Source organism: Panthera pardus, unplaced genomic scaffold (assembly GCF_024362965.1).
Source record: "Panthera pardus isolate Hobbes unplaced genomic scaffold, ASM2436296v1 HiC_scaffold_4, whole genome shotgun sequence".
In the NCBI taxonomy this organism is placed as follows: Eukaryota; Metazoa; Chordata; class Mammalia; order Carnivora; family Felidae; genus Panthera; species Panthera pardus.
In genome coordinates this window covers 19,469,564-19,494,128 of record NW_026526969.1, presented here as the reverse complement: position 1 = coordinate 19,494,128, position 24,565 = coordinate 19,469,564, and the positions used below count along the sequence as shown (strand labels likewise).

The 24,565-nt window shown below is 49.4% G+C and overlaps 1 protein-coding gene and 2 long non-coding RNA genes across 5 annotated transcripts; 2 read left to right on the top strand and 1 right to left on the bottom strand.

Moving 5' to 3' along the window:
- Window positions 1-607: 607 nt before the first annotated feature.
- LOC128774733 (uncharacterized) lies at window positions 608-2,092 on the bottom strand. The gene is made up of 2 exons (XR_008419164.1): window positions 1,863-2,092; window positions 608-1,255 (listed from the first exon to the last, which is right to left on the bottom strand). It is a non-coding gene; the product is annotated as an uncharacterized LOC128774733 (long non-coding RNA).
- ZNF597 (zinc finger protein 597) lies at window positions 2,042-10,775 on the top strand. 3 transcript variants are annotated; one of them, XM_019468386.2, is made up of 4 exons: window positions 2,042-2,203; window positions 2,391-2,487; window positions 3,264-3,390; window positions 5,678-10,775. In XM_019468386.2, exons 1-4 carry the CDS (start codon window positions 2,043-2,045, stop codon window positions 6,757-6,759), a joined length of 1,467 nt encoding a protein of 488 aa, XP_019323931.1. In that variant the 5' UTR covers window position 2,042; the 3' UTR covers window positions 6,760-10,775. The 3 variants fall into 3 exon arrangements, with proteins under 3 accessions (XP_019323931.1, XP_019323933.1, XP_019323932.1); XM_019468387.2 differs by having other exon boundaries at window positions 2,129-2,240; XM_019468388.2 differs by lacking the exon at window positions 2,391-2,487 and having other exon boundaries at window positions 2,107-2,203.
- A 1,958-nt stretch (window positions 10,776-12,733) lies between these two features.
- Window positions 12,734-16,595, top strand: LOC128774732 (uncharacterized). Its single transcript, XR_008419163.1, has 2 exons — window positions 12,734-14,577; window positions 15,121-16,595. It is a non-coding gene; the product is annotated as an uncharacterized LOC128774732 (long non-coding RNA).
- The last annotated feature ends 7,970 nt before the right edge of the window (window positions 16,596-24,565 follow it).

Sequence of the window (24,565 nt, the reverse complement as noted above, 5' to 3'; positions counted from 1 at the left end):
CACAGAGCTGCCCCGCAAGCTTTCAAGCTCCCTTCTTGATCTACTTGCATAGTTCTGGTAGTTAGAAGGTCTAGGGAAGATTTTGTTTCCTCTCCCACTTCAGAGGTAGCCCTCTCTCTCTGGTTATTCATTGAGTTAATTCCACAGTTTCACTTCTGGTCATTGGAAACTGTGCTTGTATCTTTGTAATGAGACCAAAGTTCAAAGGAAAGGGCCAGGAGGGCCTCTTATTCTTGGTGAAAGGGCCAGAAATCAAAATCAAGAGAATGTGAGCCCCGAATGAGATATCCCTGATATAAGAATAGCGTTAAATAAAAGCCCAAAGGAAGAGGGGGAAAGACGACTGCTCGAGCACTACCATGATTCTATGATGAATGTGCTTTGAGTCTAGACCTCCGCGTACCAGGCTGTCAGCTGTTCTTGCACATCTCTGCCTTGACTCCGTCTGGCGAGTCGCTGAGTTTGTCCTTCTCATTCTTCCACCTCTGCTTTCGCAACCTTTCTCCTTCCTCCCGGGATCCCCAGATACCTCTTTTGTAACCCATTCCCAGAAGGCCTAGCTCTTTGCTGTCCACAGATGTCATTTGTGGCGGACGCTCTTAGTTATCTATTCGACATCTGTTCTACTGCTTTCTCTTTCTTTTCCGACGGAGCCATGATTTTGTGAGGGTCAAAGGCCAGGGGAAGGTGGGTCCTTCCACCAGTGCTAGGCGGTGAGCCACGGTTGATCAAAATCAATTACGGTAGCTATAGTCTTTTTGCTCTTGAGAATGACTGGTTTGGGATGGGTAGGTACCTGGTACACTGCACATCTGCATGTATTATGTGGATTCCATTGTCACCTCCGCCAACATGCTAAGAATGGCAGAGGAGAAACATGGAAGCATTGGGACCTTGGTGTCACCGAGAAACTGGATTAACCAACCTTTACCTGCCCTACTCTTGAACATAGTTTTCTTGGGTTTTCTGCTACTTGCAACTGAAACCATACTAGCTGATATTCCTCCCATTCCCACTACTTATTTTGTCAATTCCAATGACACTGTTGCGGTAACCATGCAACCATTTCTTGAGGAACCCTTTAGCTACACGCACATGCTTGGCACCAGAATAAGAAAACATACTGAGACTTACCCAGAATTTTCTATTACTTATTATCTCAATTGTTTTTTCACCTTTGTATATCGACACCTTTGTAAACGGACAACTTACTTGAAACCACTCTCTGAGGAGAAGCATCCGGAGCTCTTCGAAGCTGAGAAAAGCAAAGTTGTATATTAACCAAGGTAACCCAAGCAATTAGTGGCAAAGCGTGGGAAGGAGCTCAATTTTAAATTCCAAATCCCTACACCACGGCACCCAGTCCGTCAAGTGTAAACTATGTGGCGATGGGGCCGGACGAATGTGAGGTATTCGGAGGTATACGTGTCTCACGAAGCAAGCCTATTGCTCTATTCCCGCTTGAGCTTCGCTGTGGCTGAGCTTGATCTGGCTCAGCTGGGCTGCAGCCACAGGTCACGAGAAAACATCGCATGCGAGACTAGTAACCGGCCGAAGCTGATCTGAACTTTGTCCACGCAGAAGACACCCCTTTTCATTCCACCGCCCCACAGTCCGTCCCAGATCCAGCGGACTTTATTGCACAGGCCGAGACTAGGACGTGCACTCCTGGCCACTCCCTCACCTCACCCCGTCCGCACCGACGTTTCGGATCCACAGGGGACACTTGCCGCTCGAACCCACATTTCACGGCCGACAGTCTTTCGGGTTCTGGAGTCTCCCGGTCTTGCTTTCTTTATTCCCTGAAACGTTACGTCGCTCTGGGATCACCCTATCTCTTCACACCCTACCTATTCACTTACCTGCCTGCAGGTAAGCGGGCAGGAGCTCACCCCGGAGACTCAGGAAGCGGATCCGGAAATATTTGCTTCGAGAGATGGATGAAAAACCACATTTCCCAGCACGCTCCGTGAGAGAGCTGTCCTCCCTTAGCGGGCTCGATTGGTCAACACACGAGAAGGACTGCCCCTTCGGAGGCAGCGATGGCCAATCACAGGGCAGGGTTTCGAAAACGCAAGGGGGCGTGCCGTTTCCGGAGGCTTTCCCGGCAGCTCCCACGTAAAGGAGCGTGGGAATCTAGCAGTGCCTCGGGCTCTAGGTCTGGAGAGTCAGTGGGGCGTCGGCCTCGGCTCCTTCTCTCCGGGTACGGGAGATTTTCTAGGATCGTTAGTCTCACAGCGGTAGGTGGCACCTGGCCGGCCCGGGATCGGCCCCTCCGAGGCTGAGCCACGAAGAGCGGTCGGCTCAGGTTTTAAAGGGGTTGGAAAAGCGAGGGAGCCCTGGGAGTGCAGCCAGTTGGCCCCTCGGGGGGTTATTCTCTCTCCTCCCAGATCTGTCCCGAAGTCAGTGTGTCGACTTGAGGAAGGCATTCCCCTCCCCCACCCCCACCCCGAGATGGAGTCCACGCTCCCGACAACCGGGGCCCAGGTAAGACTAGGTCCCTTCTCGGGGTCCCCGTTCCTCTCGATATTTTCCAGCCTCTACCTGCCCTTCTTTGGAAGAGGGTTAGGAACGCCCCTTTCTGTGGGAGGGCTCCTCATCCCCCAAAAGCCCTTTGACCAAGCTGTCTTTGTTCCTAGACCAGGCGCTTGGGAGAAATGGCTCCTCAAAACCTTTCTGAACCACCAACCGGGAGCAGGGCCCATTGGTGAAGGCTATGAGTATCTCAAAGTGCCTTTCTGGAATGTTGCTCCAACTGAAGATTTCTAGGGTCACCCCACACCTTTTGAATAAATACAAAAACAAACAAACAAACACAACAAACAAAACCCCAGGTGATTCTTAATCACATCGAGGCTCTATTGGTTTAGAACACTGGTAAACTGAACGAAGGAGGACAAGGCCTGGATGTGATTCTAAAGAGAGCTTAGCAGTGAGTGTCATGTGTAAGGAGAGAGACTAGCAAGGAGAAGAAATCTCTTCTAGAACTTCTCACAGTTCACCGTCTTGGTCCTTATACCACTGCCTCAAAAATTATGTCTATTTTCACTCCTTTGCGATTTACACCACTCTTCCCCTCCTCCCCCCTCCCCCCCCCCCCCCCCCCCAGAACCCATTTATACATCATCCTCAGCACTCAGGAACCTTTGACACCAAGCCCATTTCTTCCTTGGTCTGATGTTTCTAGCTCTTCCCCGCCTACACTGAGTGAGGGGGTGGCCTTAGGGCCTTTTGTCCTGAGATGGGCTCTAATGTTGTTTCAGGGACCGATGCTGTTTGAGGATCTGGCTGTGTTTTTTTCTCAAGAGGAGTGTGTGTGTCAGCACTCTGTCCAGAGGTCCCTCAGCAGAGACACTACACAGGAGGGTTTCGAGGAGATGGCCTTGATGGGTAAGGCAGTTATTTTTCCTGCATTTTGGAACTTTGGTCAGTTCTAGGAGCAGGATCTCATGTCTCGTTGACATGTTGGTATGGGGCAGTGGGACCTATCTCTGGGTGATCTATGTGGATATGATAAGAACTTGCATGACAGAACTTTGCGGTTTTCAAAGGACGAGATGATTTCTTAAGACAAAAAATCCAATCTAATACAGTGACTATGGTTTTGGATGAAACCTGGCAGTACCTACTAATCTTCCCAAATATTTGTTATAGTGAGTTTACAGATTTACTTGCAAAACCTCATGAGTGTAGGTTACTATCATTTGTTAAAGATTCAAAATTAATTTACTTTTTTTTTTAACGTTTATTTATTTTTCAGACAGAGACAGAGCATGAACGGGGGAGGGTCAGAGAGAGAGGGAGACACAGAATCCAAAACAGGCTCCAGGCTCCAAGCGGTCAGCACAGAGCCCGATGCGGGGCTCGAACCCACGGACCGCAAGATCATGACCTGAGCCGAAGTCGGCCGCCCAACCGACTGAGCCACCCAGGTGCCCCAAAATTAATTTACTCTTAAAGGGGTGCTATGCCTTTTTCACCTAAGGGGAGCTGTATGCAGAAATGTTCCCATGCCGGAGTGGTGTTTGTCTCTGACTAGGATTGACTTTTGGAACTATATCATATCAGAGTTACAGGTATTCTAACATTCTTTCTATTTTTACCATCTGTGTCATTTCTAGATCTGTTTCTGTTAATTGGTTGTGCTCCTACTTGTGGGTCATAGTTTTCTGCTTCTTTACCTGTCTAATAATTTTTTTTTTCAACGTTTTTATTTTTATTTTTGGGACAGAGAGAGACAGAGCATGAACGGGGGAGGGGCAGAGAGAGAGGGAGACACAGAATCAGAAACAGGCTCCGAGACATCAGCCCAGAGCCTGACGCGGGGCTCGAACTCACGGACCGCGAGATCATGACCTGGCTGAAGTCGGACGCTTAACCGACTGAGCCACCCAGGCGCCCCAACCTGTCTAATAATTTTTGATTGGATGCTGGACATTGTCAGTTTCACGTTGTTGGATGTTGGCTTTTGTTGTACTTTTTAAAATATTTTTGGACTTTGCATTTAAGTTATTTGGGATCAGTGTGATCCTTTCAGGGCTTGCTTTTTGCTTTGTTGGGGTGTATTCAGAGCAGCCTTTAGTCTAGGGCTGATCTGACCTGCTGCTCACGCAGTCTTTCTGAGGATACTGCCCGACGCCTTGTGTGTTCCACTTTGGCTGGTGGGGAACATGAACTATTGAACTATTGTGTGAACTCTGAAGCTTGTTCTGTCCCTTTTTGATGATTCTTTTTCCAGTCTGGGGTAGTTTTCTCACATGCACTTAAAGACTAATACTCAGCCAAAGTCTTAAGGGGACCCTAGCTAGATGCCCAGAGCTCTGCCTGGGCACCTGTCTCGTCCCCAGTATTTTGCTGTCAAATCCTAGCCGTCTCGGCATCCCTGAATTTGGTCTCCTCGAGTCAGTAAAACCATTGGGTATCATTTGAATTCCTACACTGCACTGCAACCCAGAAACCCTTTCTGGGCAGTGCACTGGGGCAATCATAGGGCTGTTTCTCCAGAAGGACAGACTCTTTTTGCATTGACATGTTGGCTTTATAAATTAAGAATATTTGGACAGATGTTAAAAAGGAATGCTTTTTGGCAGGCCCAAGGTCTGTTAGCCATCCTAGGAGCGAGACTGGTTCTTATTTGGCTGCTGCATGCGTGGCACTCTACATTGATCTTTCCTCGGGGAGAGGTAAAGAAATTTTGAAGAACTCTCCTAGTGACAATAAAACTATTTGTAATAAGCACAGTGTTTCTCTGCTAGATAGAACAATCCTTACTTGCTCTCTCTTTTTCTCTCTTCAATATGAACCCCAGTCTCTCTTCCAGTTGTGGTCGCTCAGCTGTCACTTGAGATCGCATAAATGATGAAAAGTTCTGGAGACATAGGAGACTAACTGGAAACCCCCTGTAGGCAGTGTGTACCAAGAGCGCCCTTAGTTCCTATCCCACTGGACCCTGACTTAGTTACAGCTCTTTTCTCCTTCCACCCCTCACAGGCTCACCTACCACCGGATCCGTGGGGAAGCCAGTAGAGCCTGCTGGCCTGATTTTGTACAGTGCATCAGTGTCTGGGTTCTAGGATAAGCCGTCCACAGTTTCTCGGTCCTCTGTGTAACTAGCTTCTTTCCCAGTACCACCTGAGGGTGCTGTCTATGTTTTGCTTTCTTTTGTTTTTATCTGCAGGAGGGAAAGGCAAGACTGAGATTACTCAGCAGTTAAATCTAGACTCTATGGGAGTTGAGGAACTGGCCCCAGAAAACTCCTCCATTGCTGTGCCCCTTGTCTATTACCCAGAAAAATCTTCTGAGACCGGAGGTGGAGACCCTGAAAGGAAAGTATCAGGTGGAACTCCTGCTTGCAAGAAAAGGTTCAAAAGCCTATTAGTTACCATCAAAAACCATACTCCATTAATAGACCCACCTCAATGTCTAGAAACTACAGCACTTTCTGAAATTCTTGAATTTTCTGGGGAAGAAGCCAAAAATTTGTATAAGTGTCCTGAATGTGACCAAAGCTTCAGTGATAATTCATACCTTGTTTTGCATCAGAGAACTCATTCAGGAGAGAAGAAGTATAAACGTGGTGACTGTGGGAAGGTTTTCAATCACAGAGCTGACCTGAGGACACACAGGAGAAGCCACGCTGGCGAGAAGCCTTGTAAGTGTGCTGAGTGCGGCAGCAGCTTCCGCCAGCACTCACATCTGTCTCGGCACATGAATAGCCACATAAAGGAGACGCCCCACACATGTGGCATCTGTGGGAGAGGTTCTTTGTGGCCCCCAGGGTTGGCACAGCATCAGAAAACCCACGCTGCCAAAAAAGCCTATGAATGTACCGACTGTTGTAAAGGTTTCGGTCAGAAGACAAATCTTGCTTCGCGTGAGGAAACGCACACGTCAGCCACCCGGTACCCGTGCACTCAGTGTGTGAAGTGCTTTGGACAGCCCTCACACTCTGTCCTCCCCGAGCAGGGCCACGAGGACGACTGTGAGGACGACGCTGAACACTGCGGTGACTGCAGAGAAAATTTGCTTTTGTTCTCAAAATTCAAACCCTTAAAATGTCCCGAGTGCGCAGTGACCTTCCTCCGTGTCTCTGAGCTTATTTCCCATCAGAGCATTCACAGAGGGGAAAAGCCCCATAAATGTAAAACATGTACAAAGAGCTCTATTTTGGACTCAGAGCTCGCATGCCACCAGAAGAGCCACACAGGAGAGGAGCCTTTTAAACGTACCACGTGTGGGAAAAAGTTTCAGGTTGAATAGACATCTCGTTATTCATCAGCAAACCCATAAGAAAACCACCATGTAAATATAGCCAGTTTGCATTCCTACTCTGCTTTTCCGTATCTGTACTCAAAACCAGGGAGGAGTTGTCCTTTATATGCCAGACGCGTGACACGCATTCCGTGCCCTGCACCCCAACCTTGCTTTGGGCACTGTGATTTCTACTTTATAACCGAGGAAGCATAATCATTGTCACAGCCAGTGAATGAAGCCAGGATTCAGTAACTCACTCGCTGTTCAGGTACCATTTGGATGAGCCAGATAATGATACAGAACTTTTTTTTAATTCAGTTTTCATTAAACTGAAAGTTTTGCTGGAGTTGTTTTAATTTTGTTACATGGTTTGTAAGTTCACTTCTGGAAGGAGAAGAATTTTGTTTTATTTTTTGCCAGTTCTGCAGATCTCGTGTCTAGGAAAGTAACGCATCTCTGTGTTACGCTTTTTTTGACTATAACTCTCTGAATGTAACATTTGTTCTGAGAGCTGATATTTCACGTGCTAGTTTCTGAAGTGGTTTGGAAGCTTGTATTTCTGGTGTGGAAAGTTCCCAAATAGGTGGACAGGTTGGTGTTATGATGCCGATTAGTATCTTTGGAGTTCCCATTCTGAGATCTGATGCCACTGGCCTTTCTGACTCATTTGCAAGGAGTTTTGACAGTCTGACTGTAGTCCTTTCTGGTGCCTGGCCTTGAGTGAAAGTTACTTGCTTCTCTCTGAAAGGATTTACCTCTAAGTCTCTACCAAAGCACATTACCTGCCTTTCTATGAGTAATAGTAACTGGTGTTTAGTGAACCTGGTATATGATCTAATTTAATCTTCAGGATAAATCTGACAGAGAAAGGGCTATCCTTGTTTCATAAATGAGGAAACTGAAGCCCACAGAGGGTAAAGTCAAAGTCAGTACGTTGCCCAAGACGAAAATAGCAATGTACTGAAGCCGGCACTTAACCTTGGGTCCCTCTGACGGTAAAGGTTGTGCATTCTTCAGTATTGTTGTGTGTTGGCTTTGTGTTGGGGCCGCAAGCCACCGGGGAGGCTGAGCTGGGTGGATGAGAGCGGTCATCATGGAGGCTACCCTGTGCACATGCATCCTAGAACCCCTCCACTGCCCTGTGCTCTATCCCAAGCCTGACTTACATGTATGGTTATAAAGCAAAAGAAAGATTCCCCAAGACTTCCGGTTCAAATTCCCATCCCTGTGATCAGATCAGAGACTGCAGACTCTACAGAGTACAGTCCTTATGGTTTTAGTTGGGTTTTGGTTTAAAAAACAAAATGTCCTCTTCATCTCCAAAGAAAAATACGTACAGAGAACGCTTAAGAGTTTCACCAAACTACCTGACACCACGTAAGTCTTTAGATACTGCCGTTAACATATAAATATTGGAGCAAGATATTCTTAAATGGGTTGGTCATTCATGTTCAAGAATCAGGGAATCTTGTAAAGATACATTCATACACGATTTCGCTTTAAAGAAAAACTGTGTACCTATCAGCAAAACTGTTTTTAAATGGCCTTTTGATCAGGATGTGAGAATGGTCTTACTCTACTTAAACACTATAGAAGTATGGCATTGACTAAAATGGGGTTGTCACTGGGAAACCGCGTGAGCAATAGTACGCCTCTTGAGGCAAGTAGTACTTGGAAGATGTGGTTTTTCTACAGGACAGCAGGTTGAGAACTGAATATACAAAATGATGGAGGCTGCTGCTCTAAGCTCTTAACACTGTGCAGAGGCAAGAAAGTATTCCTGGGGAGTAAGGGAAATGGAGACCCCAACCCAGCTCACTCCTAACTCCCTTTTTGTCGGTCTTGTTTCTTGTTTGCAGCTCCACAGTTGAGACCCTGTGATCTGAATGTCAGGGTCACGTTTGACTCTCTGTTTTGGATGTCTCCACTCAATACGAGACACCAGTCCGCTGGGGCTTTCGGATCTTAAATTAAAAAGTGAAGTTATCTGCAGGTTTTTCTTCAGCAAGTCTCTGGGGAGCTTAGAATTGTGTAGAAAGATGGTCTCTAGTTGGATTTCTTATCAGCCAACTTTGGGATGTACTTTGCTAAACACCAGAAAGTAATATCTGCCAGCTCCCCTGCTTCCGCCTTTGGTGGGAGCATTATCACGTATTAGGGGCTCTCCTGTTTCAGCCGAATGAACAGGGTTGCGGGGTGGGGAATGAAACTGGGAAAGGAGCCCCTGCTTGCAGAGTTGCTGCAGAAAGAAGTAGGGAAGGCTATCTTAGAAGGCGCTTGTGCAGAATGGGGCTGACATAAGACATGGAAGCTGTCGTCCTTTCCTTTGCTCCTAAGACAGTATGGGGGAGGGTGAGCCTTTATGCTGTAAGTGCTGTTCTGCACCTCACTGTGGGAAGTCCCCTTTCCAGATGAGGCTTCCTTCACCATTAATTTCAGGTTTTACATTTTTGTTTATTCTCTAGACTTTGTAAGATTATGTCAAGCCTCCATAATTGATAAGAAAAATAGCATTTTTATAAAGACATTAACACACACAGAAGTGTAATTAAAATGCCTTTGTGGTGTAGTAACCATTGCTAACGACCAGTATGTAGGAAAAAAAAAAAAAAAAAGAAAAAGAAAAACCAGTTTGAGTGTCAGTTACTGTGAAAGAGGCATATTTTCAATTGTTGCCTTATTGTGCATTTGCACGTAAACACACTTGCTGGATGTAATTCACGCTGCTCTGAGCCCAAGGAGTTGGAAGGAAGGGTGAGTTCACCAATGAAATCCATGCTGTTTTTACGATGATGGCTTTTTTACCCTTCCGTTTACAGTCTCAACTGATGGAGATAGATTTCGCAGTTTGTCATTAAGTCAGAGACATTAGCCAACTATGTTAGTATTAACAAACACTGGATAAAATAATATATGCAGGAGTTCATCGTTAGGAGTGGTCGGTTCACTACCTTTTGCGGCATGGACGTTGACATACTAGGCAGGGTGAGAACTTCGTACGAAGAAATTGACTTTTGAACAAATTTGATTTCTGTTGATGGATAAAAAAAATGTGTATCAAACATGTCTTTAACGTGATCGCCTGAATATCATGGCACATTAACAACCATCATTGCTACAGACAGCATTATTCCAGTAGAATTCAGAGGTCCAGTTTATATTTTATAACTAAAGAAGTGGTGGAATTTAGTTGTTAATCCCAAAGGAGTTGGACTCAAAATAGTTCTGTTTAGAGCTTCGTTACAGTAGTTGATAGGCTATTCACATCTCCCCATTTAACACAGAAAATGACTAACCCAGTATAAAGGGAGTTACAACTAAAAACAAGTTACATTTCACAGTAAATGGTGTTTTGAGTCTTTGACTTCTGAGATTTCATGTAATTACGTGGCATTGTTCTGATGACTGCAGCGTGTTATAGGGTCTAATACCCCAGATTTTGCTTAATCTGCCAGTGCTGCACATGTGTACAAAGCAGATTATAGTTTATCTAAATAGTCTATTTTGAATTGTTCATTAAGCTTGTTGTCTTTATAGGATTTCAGTAGTAAAGTGTTTTTGCTTTGGCCATCTGTTTAAAAAGTAAAAGTAACTAAATGGTCTTATTTGAAGTATGCCTACTCATCTGTTTTCGTTTTGTAGACTGAGAGAACTAATATCAGGATGATCACTACCCATATCTTTTCACTGCCCATCTGACTACAGGTTTTTTGTCTTTTAGTTTTCAACATCCCTCCTTCATGAACACTCTCGGGGGTGGGGGTGGGGGGAGTGGGGGGGTGGAGGTACTATAACATATATGTACATTTGTATAACCCTGAGAAAATGCTGCAATCTCTAGTTCCTCTGAATACCTCAGAAGTATGTTTGTTGTATGCACTTGTACTGTCTAATGTTTTGATTTTACAGATTTTGGTATATTCTCATCACTCTTAGCTCCAGAATGCACGCTGTCACTAGGCTGTGATTGTCTATCTGACACGCGATTTGGCATCTAATAAATGCTGTTCTTGATGATGCAATGAAGTGAACTTTTTCTTTTACACTGCAGTGGTTTTACATGGCAGCGAATTTTGAAAACTGGCGGGATTGTGGTTTGGAGTGTGAACGAGTGACTTCGAGCCGCGTAATAATGGGGGTAAAAATCGCAAAGGAAAATTCCAGCGCGAACCGTGGGACCGCCCAGGACTTCGATGTCCCCTCCCGCCGCGGCGGTCCGGAGTCCGGCACCTCCGACCGCGCATCCAGGGGAGTGCCCTCGTGCTGGCCGCCCAGCGCCGGGGGTACGAGCCGCCCTCCCGCGGTTCCGCTCCCAGGGCCTCTCCGCGGTCAAGGAGCGCAGGCCGGCGGGAATGGCAGCCAGATGAGACGCGCTAGAGCGGCCCGCCGGGCTGGGAACAGGAAGTCGCGCGCTCACTTCCGGTGCCCTCTTCGGGTGGCGCGGCTGCGCGCTCCCGGGGCGGCCGTGGCGCGAATTGTGGCGGTCGTGCGGCGGCTGTCCTGGCGGGGCCCCTGACCCACCCCCCGGGACTCACCGCGGGGTGGTCTTCGCAGAAATTGGGCCGCGGCCCGGGAGAGTTTGCTACGGGTCCCTCAGGTCTTGCCCTCCGCGCCACGGGTGTGACTGTCTGGGACCGAACGATTCTCTGCCCCGCGACTCTAGGCACCGACCGCCCCGAGGGCGGGAGGAGCCCGCGCTACCTCCCCGGCCCGAGCCCTGCTTTGACAGCGCGAAGCTGCGGGCACGCCTTGCTCGCGTGCCCTTGGCTTGTAGAAAGGGACGCTTTGTGCTTCTCGCTAGACCCGGCGCCAGTCTCCGTCTGCTTTCTGTGTGTCCCGCAGCCGAATTCTAACGTGCTTCTTTAGAGTATCCTGGGCTCACCTGACTGCAGGGTCCCCCCGCCGCCAAGCGAGCTTCGCCACTCCTATGACTGCGAAGACGTCGCTTTATGTGTGGCCCAGATTTCTTCTCTCCCTGCGCTCCAGATCCCTATATTCAAGTGTCTGTGAGACATCTTCCTTTGGATGTCCCCGACACATCAAAGCACATGCCCTACCCCGAACTCACGCTTTTTAGTCCTTGATCTGTTTGCCTCCAGTATGTGGCGCCACACACACACAATTGCTCACGCTACCAACACACTCCCTTTCTCCACTCGGGCATTCCATCATCAAGTTCTGGGGATTCTACCTCAGAAATGTTTCTCAGACCTGACTGATTCTCTGTGTTTCCACTGGCTCCACCTTTAACCACTGGCTGAGGTCGACGGAAACAGCCCTCCGACCTCTCACATCACTCGGTCTCTGCCAGCACAGCCAACACCTCCGATCATGTCACCATCCGACTTGACATCTTCCACTGGCTTCTCGTCGTCCTTAGGGTAACATCCAAAATAGTCAATGCAACCTTCCTAACCATTACTGCCCTGCCAACTCCAGCCACTTTCTTTATTCTCTCTCTCTCCCTCCAACTGCACTTTCAGTTCAAATACACCAAGCTCTTTACTTAAGAATTGTTAACACACTTTTTCTTTTAGCAGTAACCACCCCCCGCATCCCTACCTACCATTACCAAATTGAATAGTAATTATAAAACGGATGTTTTGGGGCGCCTGGGTGGCGCAGTCGGTTAAGCGTCCGACTTCAGCCAGGTCACGATCTCGCGGTCCGTGAGTTCGAGCCCCGCGTCAGGCTCTGGGCCGATGGCTCGGAGCCTGGAGCCTGTTTCCGATTCTGTGTCTCCCTCTCTCTCTGACCCTCCCCCGTTCATGCTCTGTCTCTCTCTGTCCCAAAAATAAATAAAAAACGTTGAAAAAAAAAAAACAAAAAACGGATGTTTTAATGTCTGTGGGCGCAGGGACCAGACACGTGGCAAGTGCTTAAAATTGTGCATAAAGAAGGACATTTCTGTGGCTCTGTTACTTTTACGCTGTTGGATACAGCTACAAGACTGACTGGAAGAAAGGGAATAGGCAGTGGTGTTGTCAGTTCAAGTAGGCAGGAGGTTTAACAGTGGCCGAGAAAAGCTGTAAGGAATTTAGCAAAAAGCTTGACTAAGCCAGTTCTCAGGATAAAATGTTAAAGATGTTCTATTGCCTGGCAAGAATAATTCAGCAAAGATGCACAACTGCTACGAGCCACATTTGAAGGAAGTGAGGTAAATGTGGTTTGAATTTCAAATAGAATTGTGTTCGGCACAAACAGAGAGGGAGACACGAAAGAGCTGGGTCTGTGTCCTACCGCCTTGAACCTTTCGGGACTAAAGCATTAGTGATTAAAATAGCTCAGATCACAGGCACAGAGGGATCCGGCTGATAACATTTCATTTCCTGTACCGTTCCCATCCTGGAAGAGCCCCTGAGTTGGGGAGGAGTAAGCACCCAAGTTGGCAGGCAGAATGGTCCTACACTTGCAGGCTAGGCTGCCCAGGAAATTACCAGAAGGGGAACTGCTGTCACCCTGACAACCCTGGAACAAAAAGGAACTTGGCCAGCAGTTCCACATTCCTCTTAGAAGTTAAGTTTCACTTGACTGAACTGGCTCATGAGCCCATCCCTGGACCAACCACTGTGGCTGGGAGGATGGAGCACACTGGCCAGGCCTGGTTCTCATGCACTGTCCTGGAGCTGTGGTTGGGGTCAGCCCCACCAGTATCCCGTGTCCAAAGTGGGAGAGAAGAGGTGACTCCAAAGGATACCAGGATACTGTAGGAAGAAGAGAGGCTGCGGGCTGGGGTCAAAAATAACAGGCAAGTCAGAGTAGACAGGCAATTGGAGTAGTGATGAAAACGGCCAACACTAACCAAAGACTCGTTTCTGTGCCTGGTCCTCCGATGCTAAGCACTTTTCCTAGATTATTTCACCATTGTTATGTACATTTTCCGCATGCAGAAAACAGGGCCGGATTGCAGGGTGTGTTATGAAGTAGGAGGAGACAGGAAGGAATTCTCAGGCTCGTTGTGGAAGGTTGGAAGGTGTGCTGTTAAAGCCCAGCTACCTATGATTGGTGCAAAATTCAGAAAAAGATTCTCAATCTCCTCGAAGGGCCAGAGAATAATCATGAAGTCTACCTTAAAGTACACTTAAACGTGTGTAACGGTTAAGGGAGATGTTTGAGGTATCTAAGGAATCACTGCCATCAAATGACAGCAGGAGAAAGCTGGGAGAACCTGACCTTCCTCTCTCAGGTAGAGCCTTCCCCAGTCACTTCCCATCACGCGATTCCTGCTCAGTTTTGTTTTGTTTTTCTAAGTAGTTATAGTTGCAGTTTTACATTTGTTGGTGCAATTACTTGATTCATGTCCGTTTCCACCAATACACTGGGCTTTCTAAGACCGCAGATGGTCTGGGTTCACAACAGTACTTCCAGCACCTCGTGATGCCTGGCGTGTAGAAGGCATTCAATAAGGATTTGTCACAAGAGTGAATGAGCCTCCAGGACAGTCCTTCAGTTTGAGGCTAACGGTCCCACGCAAGCACGCGCGTTACGCCTCCCGTCGTGCGCTAGAGGCGGAGCCGTCTGGAACTACATTTCCCAGAGGGCTTCGCGGCGGCCGGCCCCGGGAACAGAGGACGTATGTCCTGTCGGGGTGCCCCCCCCCCACCATTCTCGCCCACTTATGCCGAGGTTGCCAGTGGCAGCTGGGTCCGGCTGGGAAGTGTCGACCGGGGTCGCTCGGCAAAAGGAGCCTGCCCGGGCGTCCTAGGGGGCGCTGGGGAAACACCCCTTACGCCAGGCAAATCCCTGGCCCCGCAGAGAAGACACCGCTCCCGGCTCCCCGCTCCGTCTTCTGCGCCACCGCGGCGAAGGGCCCCCGGTGCAGTGGTGAGGACGGAGGGACGGGGCGGGGCTCGGCGTGACCTGCTTTGTGGGTGCAGATTAGGACAGGGGGGTGCAGTGGTGTGAGAGGGCAGGGCCTGGAGTAGGCAGGGGTCCGGGAAACGAGGAAGACGGGGTGGCCTCCAAACAGATTCAGGAGGCAAAAGTAACGATTTCGTGGGGTGAGAGCAGAGAGGCAGAGAGGACTTGGAAGTTTCTGGGTTGGGAGACTGGGTGGCCAGCAGCTTTGTGGAGAGAAGATGTCTTGCCTCCTCTCGCATCTACAGTTTTTCTAAACTTTCTAGGGAGATAGGTTAATCACAAGTGTGACAGCGCAGCTGTGGTAAACGCTTCAGAGAAGAGGTGTGTCAAGCTACGAGAGGGATTTCACCAGGCCAGGAAACTGAGGGAGGACACTTCTGAGAGCTCAACAGTGACGTGGGAGTTTAGGGGTTGGAAACCTCTGGAAAGGGCATAGGGCGGTGGGCTGCTGTCTCTAATGGAGAACCTCAGGCAGGCCTCTGATAGGTCGGCTGACTCCCTGTATAGCAAGCTTTTCCTGCTCCAGAGAAACACAGCCAGAAACTGGAGAACCCAGATGCCTGACCACACCCTGCAGAGACAAGGTGTGACGTTTCCAGGTCCAGTCCCACCTGGTATGAGACTGTCCCTGGAGCCATGAGATGGCTGCAAACTTGAGTGCCCTGGACCTCCCCGTCCCCTAGAACTAGAAAGCCTCCTGATAAAAGATGCCACGTGGGGGTGGGAATCTCACCTGCAGACCCATGATCTTGGTCCCCAAACACTGTTGTCACTGTTGGTCCTGAAACTCTGCCACGAGGAGGTGGCTGGGCCAGAGAGGCTCTTGGTCATCGTTGGGGATTGTGCCATCAGTCGCTAAGGCCAGAGATGCCTCCCAAGGAGCGGATCCTTAAGCTACTGGAGTGCTCGTAACCGTCCTGTCCAAGAGACCCACATTAGGTTCAGCATGAGCACCCAGAGGGTGACAAGGGGTGGCAGTCCTGACGGAGGATTTGCAGAGAGAGCCTAGGAAGCCAGGATGCTGGGTGGGAAGGGCCAGAAGAAGCCTAGAGAGTCTCTCGTGTGATGGCTGATAAGCTCCTCTCCTTGGTGGGGGCGGGGGGTACCCTGAACAGATGTTACCCCTCTGCTTCCTCTTCCCCCCGGAGGTCCTGTCCAAGGCTTCCAACAAGAATCTGCAACATTGAGTTCTGGGGGGGTCACCTTTACTTTGCCAGAACCACACTTGCCAGGTATACAAGGACAGCTCGGAGGAGAACTGAGAACTAGAGAGCATTTTGTCTAAGCACCTGATTTTCTCACAAGGAAACTGAGGTGTAGGCCTGTTAGAGCTCAGTAACTGGCTAGCTGAACACTGGAAACGGAACCAGGGTCTTCAGGCTCTTGGCTCAGTGCCTCTTCCGTGGTCCCGAGCCGTCTCCTGGTCAAGTTGTGCTGCAGCAGCGTTGCTAGCTGTGTGATCAGCTAACTCCTCGTGAAAAAGGAACTTGTGTGTCTCTCAGAAAGGTATCTGTGAACACACTAAAAACCAATGGAACTGTATCTACTTTAAAAGGATGTCGCAACGTGGTGAATGCCCTAAAAACCACTGAGCTGTATATACTTTAAAAGGATGAATTTTATAGTATTTGAATTGTATCGCAATGTAAAAAATAACCTTCGTAGTAAAAAAAGTTGAAATATGTATTTTAAAGCTGTAATAGATGTTTAAATGTAGTACAGAAAATAACATATCAGAGACATGAAAATGATTTATGTGACCAGCTTATTTATGTGCAGACCGGATGGCAAAGCTGCTTTTGTCTTTTCTGTGCAAAATAGTAGAGTATCTTGTAAGATGAACTGTTAAAACTCTTAGCATTTGCAATAATCTGTGTGGGTTAGAATTTGCTCAACACTGTAAATCAAAGTGAAAACCAAATAAGCTGGATGTTAATATAAGAATGCAGTTCCCAAGAAGATAAATAAACCATAGAAAGATGGGTGTCCTGGTTTAGGGGCTATTTCTTTCCACAGAACTCACCTGTTGCAAAGGGAACAGCGGTCCCACAGTTTCACAGAACAGCGTGGGAGGGTTCTCGCTGGGGCGTGGGGGTAGAGTCTGGCCCTGAGTGGAAAATCCAGATGAAAAGGGGAGCAGGTGCACATCGGCCTCGGGAGGGGCACTTCCCACTCAGCACCTCAGCCCACTCAGGGTGAGTAGTCCTCTGGGACAGAACTAGACACCCCGTCCCCTCCGCCTGCCTCACGAGGTCCCTTACTGGAGGAGCAAACTTCTCTGTCAGAGAACTTCCTTCTCAGCTCCGATTTCTTCCTGAGGGCAGGTATCTCATTCCGCTGTCATCGTGACCTCTGATTCCTCCACATCCTGGATCGGACGGCACTCTTGTGCCCTCTTCTAGAACAGAACCCCTTTCCCAGGGAAGTATCTGCCTGGTGCCGTATATGCCTCGGAAGTGAGCATACAGGGGCGTGCTCTCCAGAGGTGTCTCTCGCCTTCACCCTGAAAACACCATCCCCGGTGGGCTCCTTCCCCGCATTAGAAGAGTTCAGATGAACAGATGGTTACCAAGCCTTCGTGTGGGGCACTTGAGAGGCGACGGCATGATCCCTCATCCCTGGTCCCCCTCATCGGCCCATCCCTCTCCAGGGTATTCGCGGAAGCAACCAGGACTCCAGGGGCGAAGACCGCATGGCGCGAAACCCAGCATCTTAGAACCGAAGAGCACTGGAGGCATACAACTTGGGTCCTGTCGTTTAAACCTTACCGAGCCAAAGAAACACATTTCAAAGCGGACCCAGAGCCACGACTGGATGTAGGTGTGTCCAAAGCCAAAGTTTATGCACACTTGGTGCTGTGGTCTGAATGCCTGAGGCCCTCCCAAAGTTTGTATGTTGAAATCTGAACCCCCAAATACAACGGTATTAGGACGTGGGGCCTTTGGGAGGTTCGAGGTTCATGAGGGCGGAGCCTCATGAACAGGATTATTGTCCTAAAAGAATCCCCAGAGAGCTCCCTGGCCCCTTCCACCACGTGAGGACACAGTGAGGGGAGGGCCGACTGCGAACCAGGAAGAGGGCGATCACTGGAACACGACCTGCAGGCGAGGGCACCCACATCTCCATCCTCCAGCCTCCAGGACAGTGAGAGGTAATGTCTGTTGTGTGTAAGCCACGGGGTCTGGTACTTGGTTGCAGCATCCTGAACAGACCAAAACACGGCTACACCCAAGGGTCTCCCGTCACGCCTTTCTTAGAGTTTTCCAAAAGGCAAGGCAAGTGCTTTAAAACTCCTCCTGCGAGCACTGTCTTTGGCCTGAACATCCACGTGCCCCATGAACCACGCTTCTCTCCAGCGTCCCTTCCTGGGCTCTGCCATTTCCTGAGACCGTGTCACTCTCTGAATCCATCAACTCAGCCCTCCCCCGCCCCCCACTGGTGAACACACGGCTCCTGTCCTGTCCCAGACAAAGCTGAGTCCCAGTGCAGGTGTCCTCCCCAACACACACCACCCCCAGACATGACATCACTCCTCCCAGTGGGACACGAGTAGCCCCAAATTTTCAACATTCGTCTCGGATGTTCGAAAGGTGCTTAAAGCCGCTCCTGTTGGGGACACCCTCTCTCTGCCACCCCAGTCTCTCTCCTTGCCCCTAACCCTGGGCTCCACCTTCAGAGCAAGCCCTTCCCTAGACCTCGGCCCCATTCCTGCGTGCGGGCACTCCGGGAACACTACTGCGGGTGGCCTCCCGCACGAGGCTCCGTGGCCCAGTGGCAAACTTTTCATCGGATTTCTGAGAATGACGTATTTACAAAAAATCAGGAACACATTATTCACGACAGCCAAAAGGTGGAAACAACCCCAGTGTCCACTGACAGGTGAGTGGATACACAAAGTGTGGTCTCTCCATACGGTGGAATATCACTCAGCCTTTAAAAGGGAGGACATTCTGACAGCTGCCGTGACATGGATGACCTCTGAGGACACTGCACTCAGTGAAAGAAGCCAGTCACGAAAGGACAAATACTGTGTGAGTTCACTTACATTAGGTCCCCGGAACAGACAAATTCCCAGAGGCACAAAGCAGGAGGGCGGGTGCGGAGGGAGGGGGAAAGGCGAGTGGGTGTTTAATGGGGACAGAGTATCGGGTGTGGGAAGACGAAGTAGTTCTGGGGAGGGGTGGCGGTAAGGGCTGCAGGACAGCGTGAACGCGCTAAATGCCACGGGACTGTACCATCGCAAATGGTAAACCTGTGTAAATTTTCTGTACATTTCACCATAATGAAATAAATTTAAAAGACAAAGAGCAGCATGAAGGGCCACGGTAGAACGGGGTGCCTCAGCTTTTGGGGCCCCTCTCTCTGGGACACACCCATTTTTATTCATAAACAGCCCTTTGGAGAAACTCTTCTTTCAGGACGTGATCTGTGACTGTGGATTAAAAAATGCTAAATTCAGGGGCACCCGGGTGGCTCGGTTGGTTAAGCGTCCCACTTCAGCTCAGGTCATGATCTCACGATTTGTGAGTTCGAGCCCCGTGTTGGGCTCTGCGCTGACAGCTCGGAGCCTGGAGCCTGCTTCGGATTCTGTGTCTCTCTCTCTTTCTGCCACCACCCCCCCCCCCCCCCCGCCAACATGCTCATGCTCTGTCTCTTGCTCTCTCAGTAATAAACGTTTAAAAAAATTAAAAATACATAAAAATCTTAACAAATGCTGAGTCCAGGAAATAGGACCTCTCCTCCCTCGAATTGCTACGGCCTCTCTGCCCTTTCTAGGATCTGAGGGGCTGATGGGAGGAGAATTTAAAAAGCTACATTTTACTTGACACCTAGTTCGTCTTCCTTTCATAGGACGCTGGCCAGCAGACAAAATGCTTTCACTGACACGTGTTCACTTCACTGATCATGTGAGGTTATCAGGGCAGGCCTTCCCATTACCAGTGGAGAAAAGAGGGTGGGATGTTTTATGTTTATTTTTTGAATTTCTAAGTAGGCTACACACCCAGTGAGGAGCCCAGCGTGGGGGCTTGAACTCATGACCCTGAGATCAAGACCTGACCTGAGATCTAGAGTCGACGCTTAACCAGCTGAGTCACCCAGGTGGCCCAGGTCTGGATGTTTTAAATACTTTTTAGTTTTGTTTTTTTTGTTTGTTTTTAAGAGAGAGAGAGAGAGTGCATGAGCGGGGAAGGGGCAGAGAGGGATACAGCATCCGAAGTAGGCTCTGTGCTGACAGCAGAGAGCCTGACCTCGGGCTCAAACTCTCGAACCATGAGATCATGACCTGGGCTGGACCCAGATGCTTAACCGGCTGAGCCACCCAGGTGCCCCTTAAATTGTTTTTTTTTTAAATTTTAATGTTTGTTTATTTTTGAGCAAGAGAGAGACAGAGACAGAGTGCAAGCAGGGGAGGGGCAGAGAGAGAGGGAGACACAGAATCCGAAGCAGGCTCCAGGCTCCGAGCTGTCAGCACAGAGCCTGACACGGGGCTCGAACTCATGAACCACGAGATCGTGACCTGAGCTGAAGCCGGACACCTGACGGGGCTGAGCCACCCAGGAGCCCCAGTGTGGATGTTTTAAATGACGTATCCAGGCCACCAAGTGGGAGAATGACAGAGCTGGGTGCAAGGCTGTTCCTCGGTCTCAACCTGGCACTAAGGCCACTCCTCTGGCTTGTTTACTAAGCTGCCTCAGGTCCGACTACGGCCAAATCACTCCCAAGACAAGGAAGGTTCTTCTGGGTTTGCCTAGTGGGCTCTGCCCTTATCTGGCCCCAGAGGAGTTTCTAGAGCCAGGAGTGACATTTGGAGTGGTTTGTCTCCATTTGTTTCACCAGTAATTCAGGAATTGGGACCATACTGGTCACCAGTATTTCAGCTTGTGACAGCTGCGTTAAAAGATATACTGCAGGGGCACGTAGGTGGCTTAGTTAAGTGTCCAACTCTTGATTGTGGCTCAGGTCATGATGTCACAGTTCGTGAGTTCGAGCCCCGCATCAGGCTCTGGGCTGACAGCTCAGAGCCTCCTAGGGACTGTCTCCCTCTCTGTCTCTGCCCCTCTGCCGCTTGTTCTCTCTCTCTCGAAATAAGCAAACTTTAAAAAAATATTTGAAAAAAGGTACATCGCAATTGTGCAAAAGTATATTACAAAAGAACGGGAGAAGATACTTGCGAGTCATGTACCTGCGAAGGACTTGACTCCAGGACCTATAAAGGACTCTTACAACTCAACGATGAGAGCGACAACCCGATTTGAAAAGAGCAGAGGTTGTGAATAGCCGTCTCTCCAACGAAGATACACAAGTGGGCAGTAAACATCTGAGAAGACGCGCAGCATGAGGGAAATGCCAACCCAAACCACAAGCGACACGGCACTTCACGTCCACTACACGGCCACACTCGGAGAGGCGGTGACAGGTGTTGGCAAATATGTGGAGGAGCCGAGACCCTCACCCACCGCAGGGGGGGACGTGAGGTGCGGTGTGAAAAAGTCTGGCAGCTCCTCAGAAACACTTCGGTGTCAAGTCAGCATTCGACCTGGCAATTCCGCTCGTAGGTATATACGCACAAGAAACGAAAACACATGCGCACAGAAGGCCTCGGGCGTGCGTTCACAGCGGCACTACTCACAAGAGCCCCACAGTGGAAACAACCCAAACGTCCCGCACTGGATGGACGGAAAAACAAAAGCGGTCCACGCACACAGAGGAATATTACTCGGTCACGAAAAGGATAAAGTTCTGATGCCTGCTAGGATGTGAATGGACCTGGAAGCCACTGTTCACGGGGGACACAGGGATGGGGAGCGACCGCTCAACATGATGGGGTTCCTTCTTAGCTGCTGGAAATATTCTCAATTAGATTGTGGCGAGGGCTGCACACCTCCATGAAGATCCCGTAGTTATTGAACTATATACTTTAAAGGGACGAATGTTATATTGAAGTAGATCTCAAAAGAGCTCTAAAAAAAAAAAAAAAAGCATTTTTCTTTTAGAAACGTTGGGGGAAACGTCAACTCTGTGTACTGGATGGTATTTGGGAGTTGTTGACTCTGTCGGGAACGGTAATGGTATGAAGGGAAGAGTTTTACAAGTCCTCATCTGCTGTAGATGGAAAATGCTTTTTCAGGGAAATCCATGAGGTCCAGATCCCCAACATGTGCACGAATGCTTCCTTCTCTGACTCCCTGGGGGCAACCGGGGAACAGAATACCTCGAGGAGGAGTCACCCCCACCCATGGCTAAGTACAAGCCAAACCCACAGAAAATAGTAAACCGTTCAGGTTGCTCATGGGTGAGGGATGCACACAAGAGGAGAAATATTATCACTTAAATGGGGTCACTAACTGCGAGCCAGCAGGTGGGTGGTCCGTGCGGAAGCCTCCGGTGCATCCACACAAGGGCAGGGGGGTGGGGAGAACCCCACATCTGCAGAACTGAGCACACCTGCAAATGTGGCTGTGCGTCTTCTTCCACCCTTCGGACTCTCCTCACTGGAGTTGAGCCTTACCTGCCGGAGGAAAACTGGGCTGGGAGAGACAAGGGAGCATCACAGGTTTGAAAGCCTTCTGGGAAGGAGTGAGATTCAGATTGGCAATTGTGCCACATTTATCCAAGGACCGCATTTGACTTTACGATTCAGCAATTATTTTTTTAAATGTTTACTTATTTTTGAGAGAGACAGGGAGAGGGTGAGCGAGAGGCAGAGACAGAGAATCCCAAGCAGGCTCCACGTTGTCAGCACAGAGCCCGACACGGGGCTCGAACCCACGAACCAGAAGATCACAACCTGAGCCGAAACCAAGAGTCAGACGCTTAACTGACTGAGCCATCCAGGCACTCCTAAGATTCAGCAATCACTGATTGTGTGCAGGAGAGAGAGAGCACATACACAAAGTTCTCCAAAACATACCAAACAAACAAAGCTCTTATTTAAAGAAGTCTTCCTGTTCCAACTCTTAATAAATAAGAAGACTGGAAATCTAGCTCATTAGCTTTCAGGAGAGATCTTTGACTAACCAAGTTGATTCAACACATGGGTATGGTTGGGCCAAATCCGCCGCCCCCCCCCCCCCCCCCGAAGATGCCCACATCCTTATCCCTGGAGCCGTGAATGTTACCTTATAGGGCAAAAGGGATTTTTGCAGATATGATTAAGAATCTTGAGACGGGGAGATTATCTTGGATTATCTGGGTGAGCCCAAATATAAACATTACAGCAGTTTCAAGAGGGAGGCCGGAGGGTAAGAGTCAGAGGACAAGGGGATGTGGTGTCAGAGAACGGAGACATGCACTTTGAAGATGGAGGAGGGGGCCACAAGCCACAGAATACAACGGCCACTAGAAGCTCAGAAAGGCAAGGAAACAGATTCACCCATTCGGACACCTTAATTTTGGCTCTGTGAACCTGATGTTGGGCTTCTGACCCTTGGAACTCTAAGAGACTGTGTTGTTTTAAGCCACTAAGTTTGTGATCATCTGTTACAGTGCCGATGAGAAACTGATACAGACATAACTATGATTAAGGGGGTCTTACGACGGCAAAATTGGCCTGGGAAAAGGAGATGGATGAGGTGGGGACAAAGGAGGAATCAAGAGGTCCTGACCGGTGAGAGGCAACAGACAGGGGTGATGTAAGGAGCAGGAGTAATGAGGGCAAACTCCTCTAAAACCTTTTTTTTTTTTTTAAGTTTTTTATTTTTGAGAGAGAGAGAGACAGGGCGAGTGGGGAAGGAGCAAAGTGAGGGAGACACAGAATCCGAAGCAGGCTCCAGACTGAGCTGTCGGCACAGCGCCTGAGGCGGGGCTCGAACTCACGGACGGTGAGATCATGACCTGAGCCGAAGTCAGATGCTTAAGTGACAGAGCCACCCAGGCACCCCAAACTCCTCTCAAATCTAACGTGGTTGCCGGGAAGGGGACTGTGAATCAGTCTAAAGGTCCGCTAAAAACGACGAGAAAGGCCAATGAGCTTCCATTAAGTCTCTCTCTGCCCAGAAGACAAGAGGCTTTGTCCACTGCATTCAACACATCGTCACCAGGATCTCTGACTCAGGACTTGGCCCTGACAGAACAACACCTATTTCTCTTGGCGGGGCGTGGGCTCAGTCCAAAAGCTAACATGATGGGAAAATAGGGTTCCTGTCCCTAAAGAGCCTTTACCGTGAACAGTACAGCTCCCGACCTCGGCACTACTGCCACTCTGGGCCAGGTGACCCCGTGGTGGGGCTGTCCTGTGCACTGTGGCGCGCTCGGCTGCATCCTGGTCTCCACCCACTAGAGGTCAGGAGCTCCGCTCCCTGCCCCCCAGTCATAAGCACCAAAAGCATTTCCAGACACTGCCAAACGTCCTCTGGGGGGCAAATCTGCTCCCAGGGTGCTCCCAGCACCGGCGCGTGGTGTGAGGCAGGGAGTGACACAACAAAAGTGCCCAGAGAAGGCCTTGCTGGGCAGGCCACTCCTGTGAGGCGGGAGAGGGAGGAAGTGGTGGGGGCGGCAGGTCCTAAGGTCAAAGGGAACAGTGGGCGCAGAGCCCCCTGGGGGTGGAGGGTGCAGCTCGGTAGAGGGCCTGGAGGAGGCCGGCAGGGACCTGCGGATATTCGGGTATCCTCGCTGTAGGAGGAACGCCGCACGGCCGCTTCCCGCCGGAGGCACCCATCCACCAGCGGTCTTCTCGGAAGTCCGAGATCCACTCGTTTGCTGCGGGCGACTAAGGACCACACCGACCGGGTTCGGATTCTTACTCCGAAAGAATATGGGGACGGACCGAGATCGACTCTGGCCTCGTTCCAGGACCTGAACACTTCGTGCAGATATCTTTTGTGTTTTCTTTTCTAGAAACTTCACTGAGAGAGAATTTACACATCCTAAAATTAACCCATTTCAGTGGTTCTTAGTAAATGTCTGAAAGAATCCAGTTTTCTAACATTTCATCACCGGCCTGAGGAAGGAG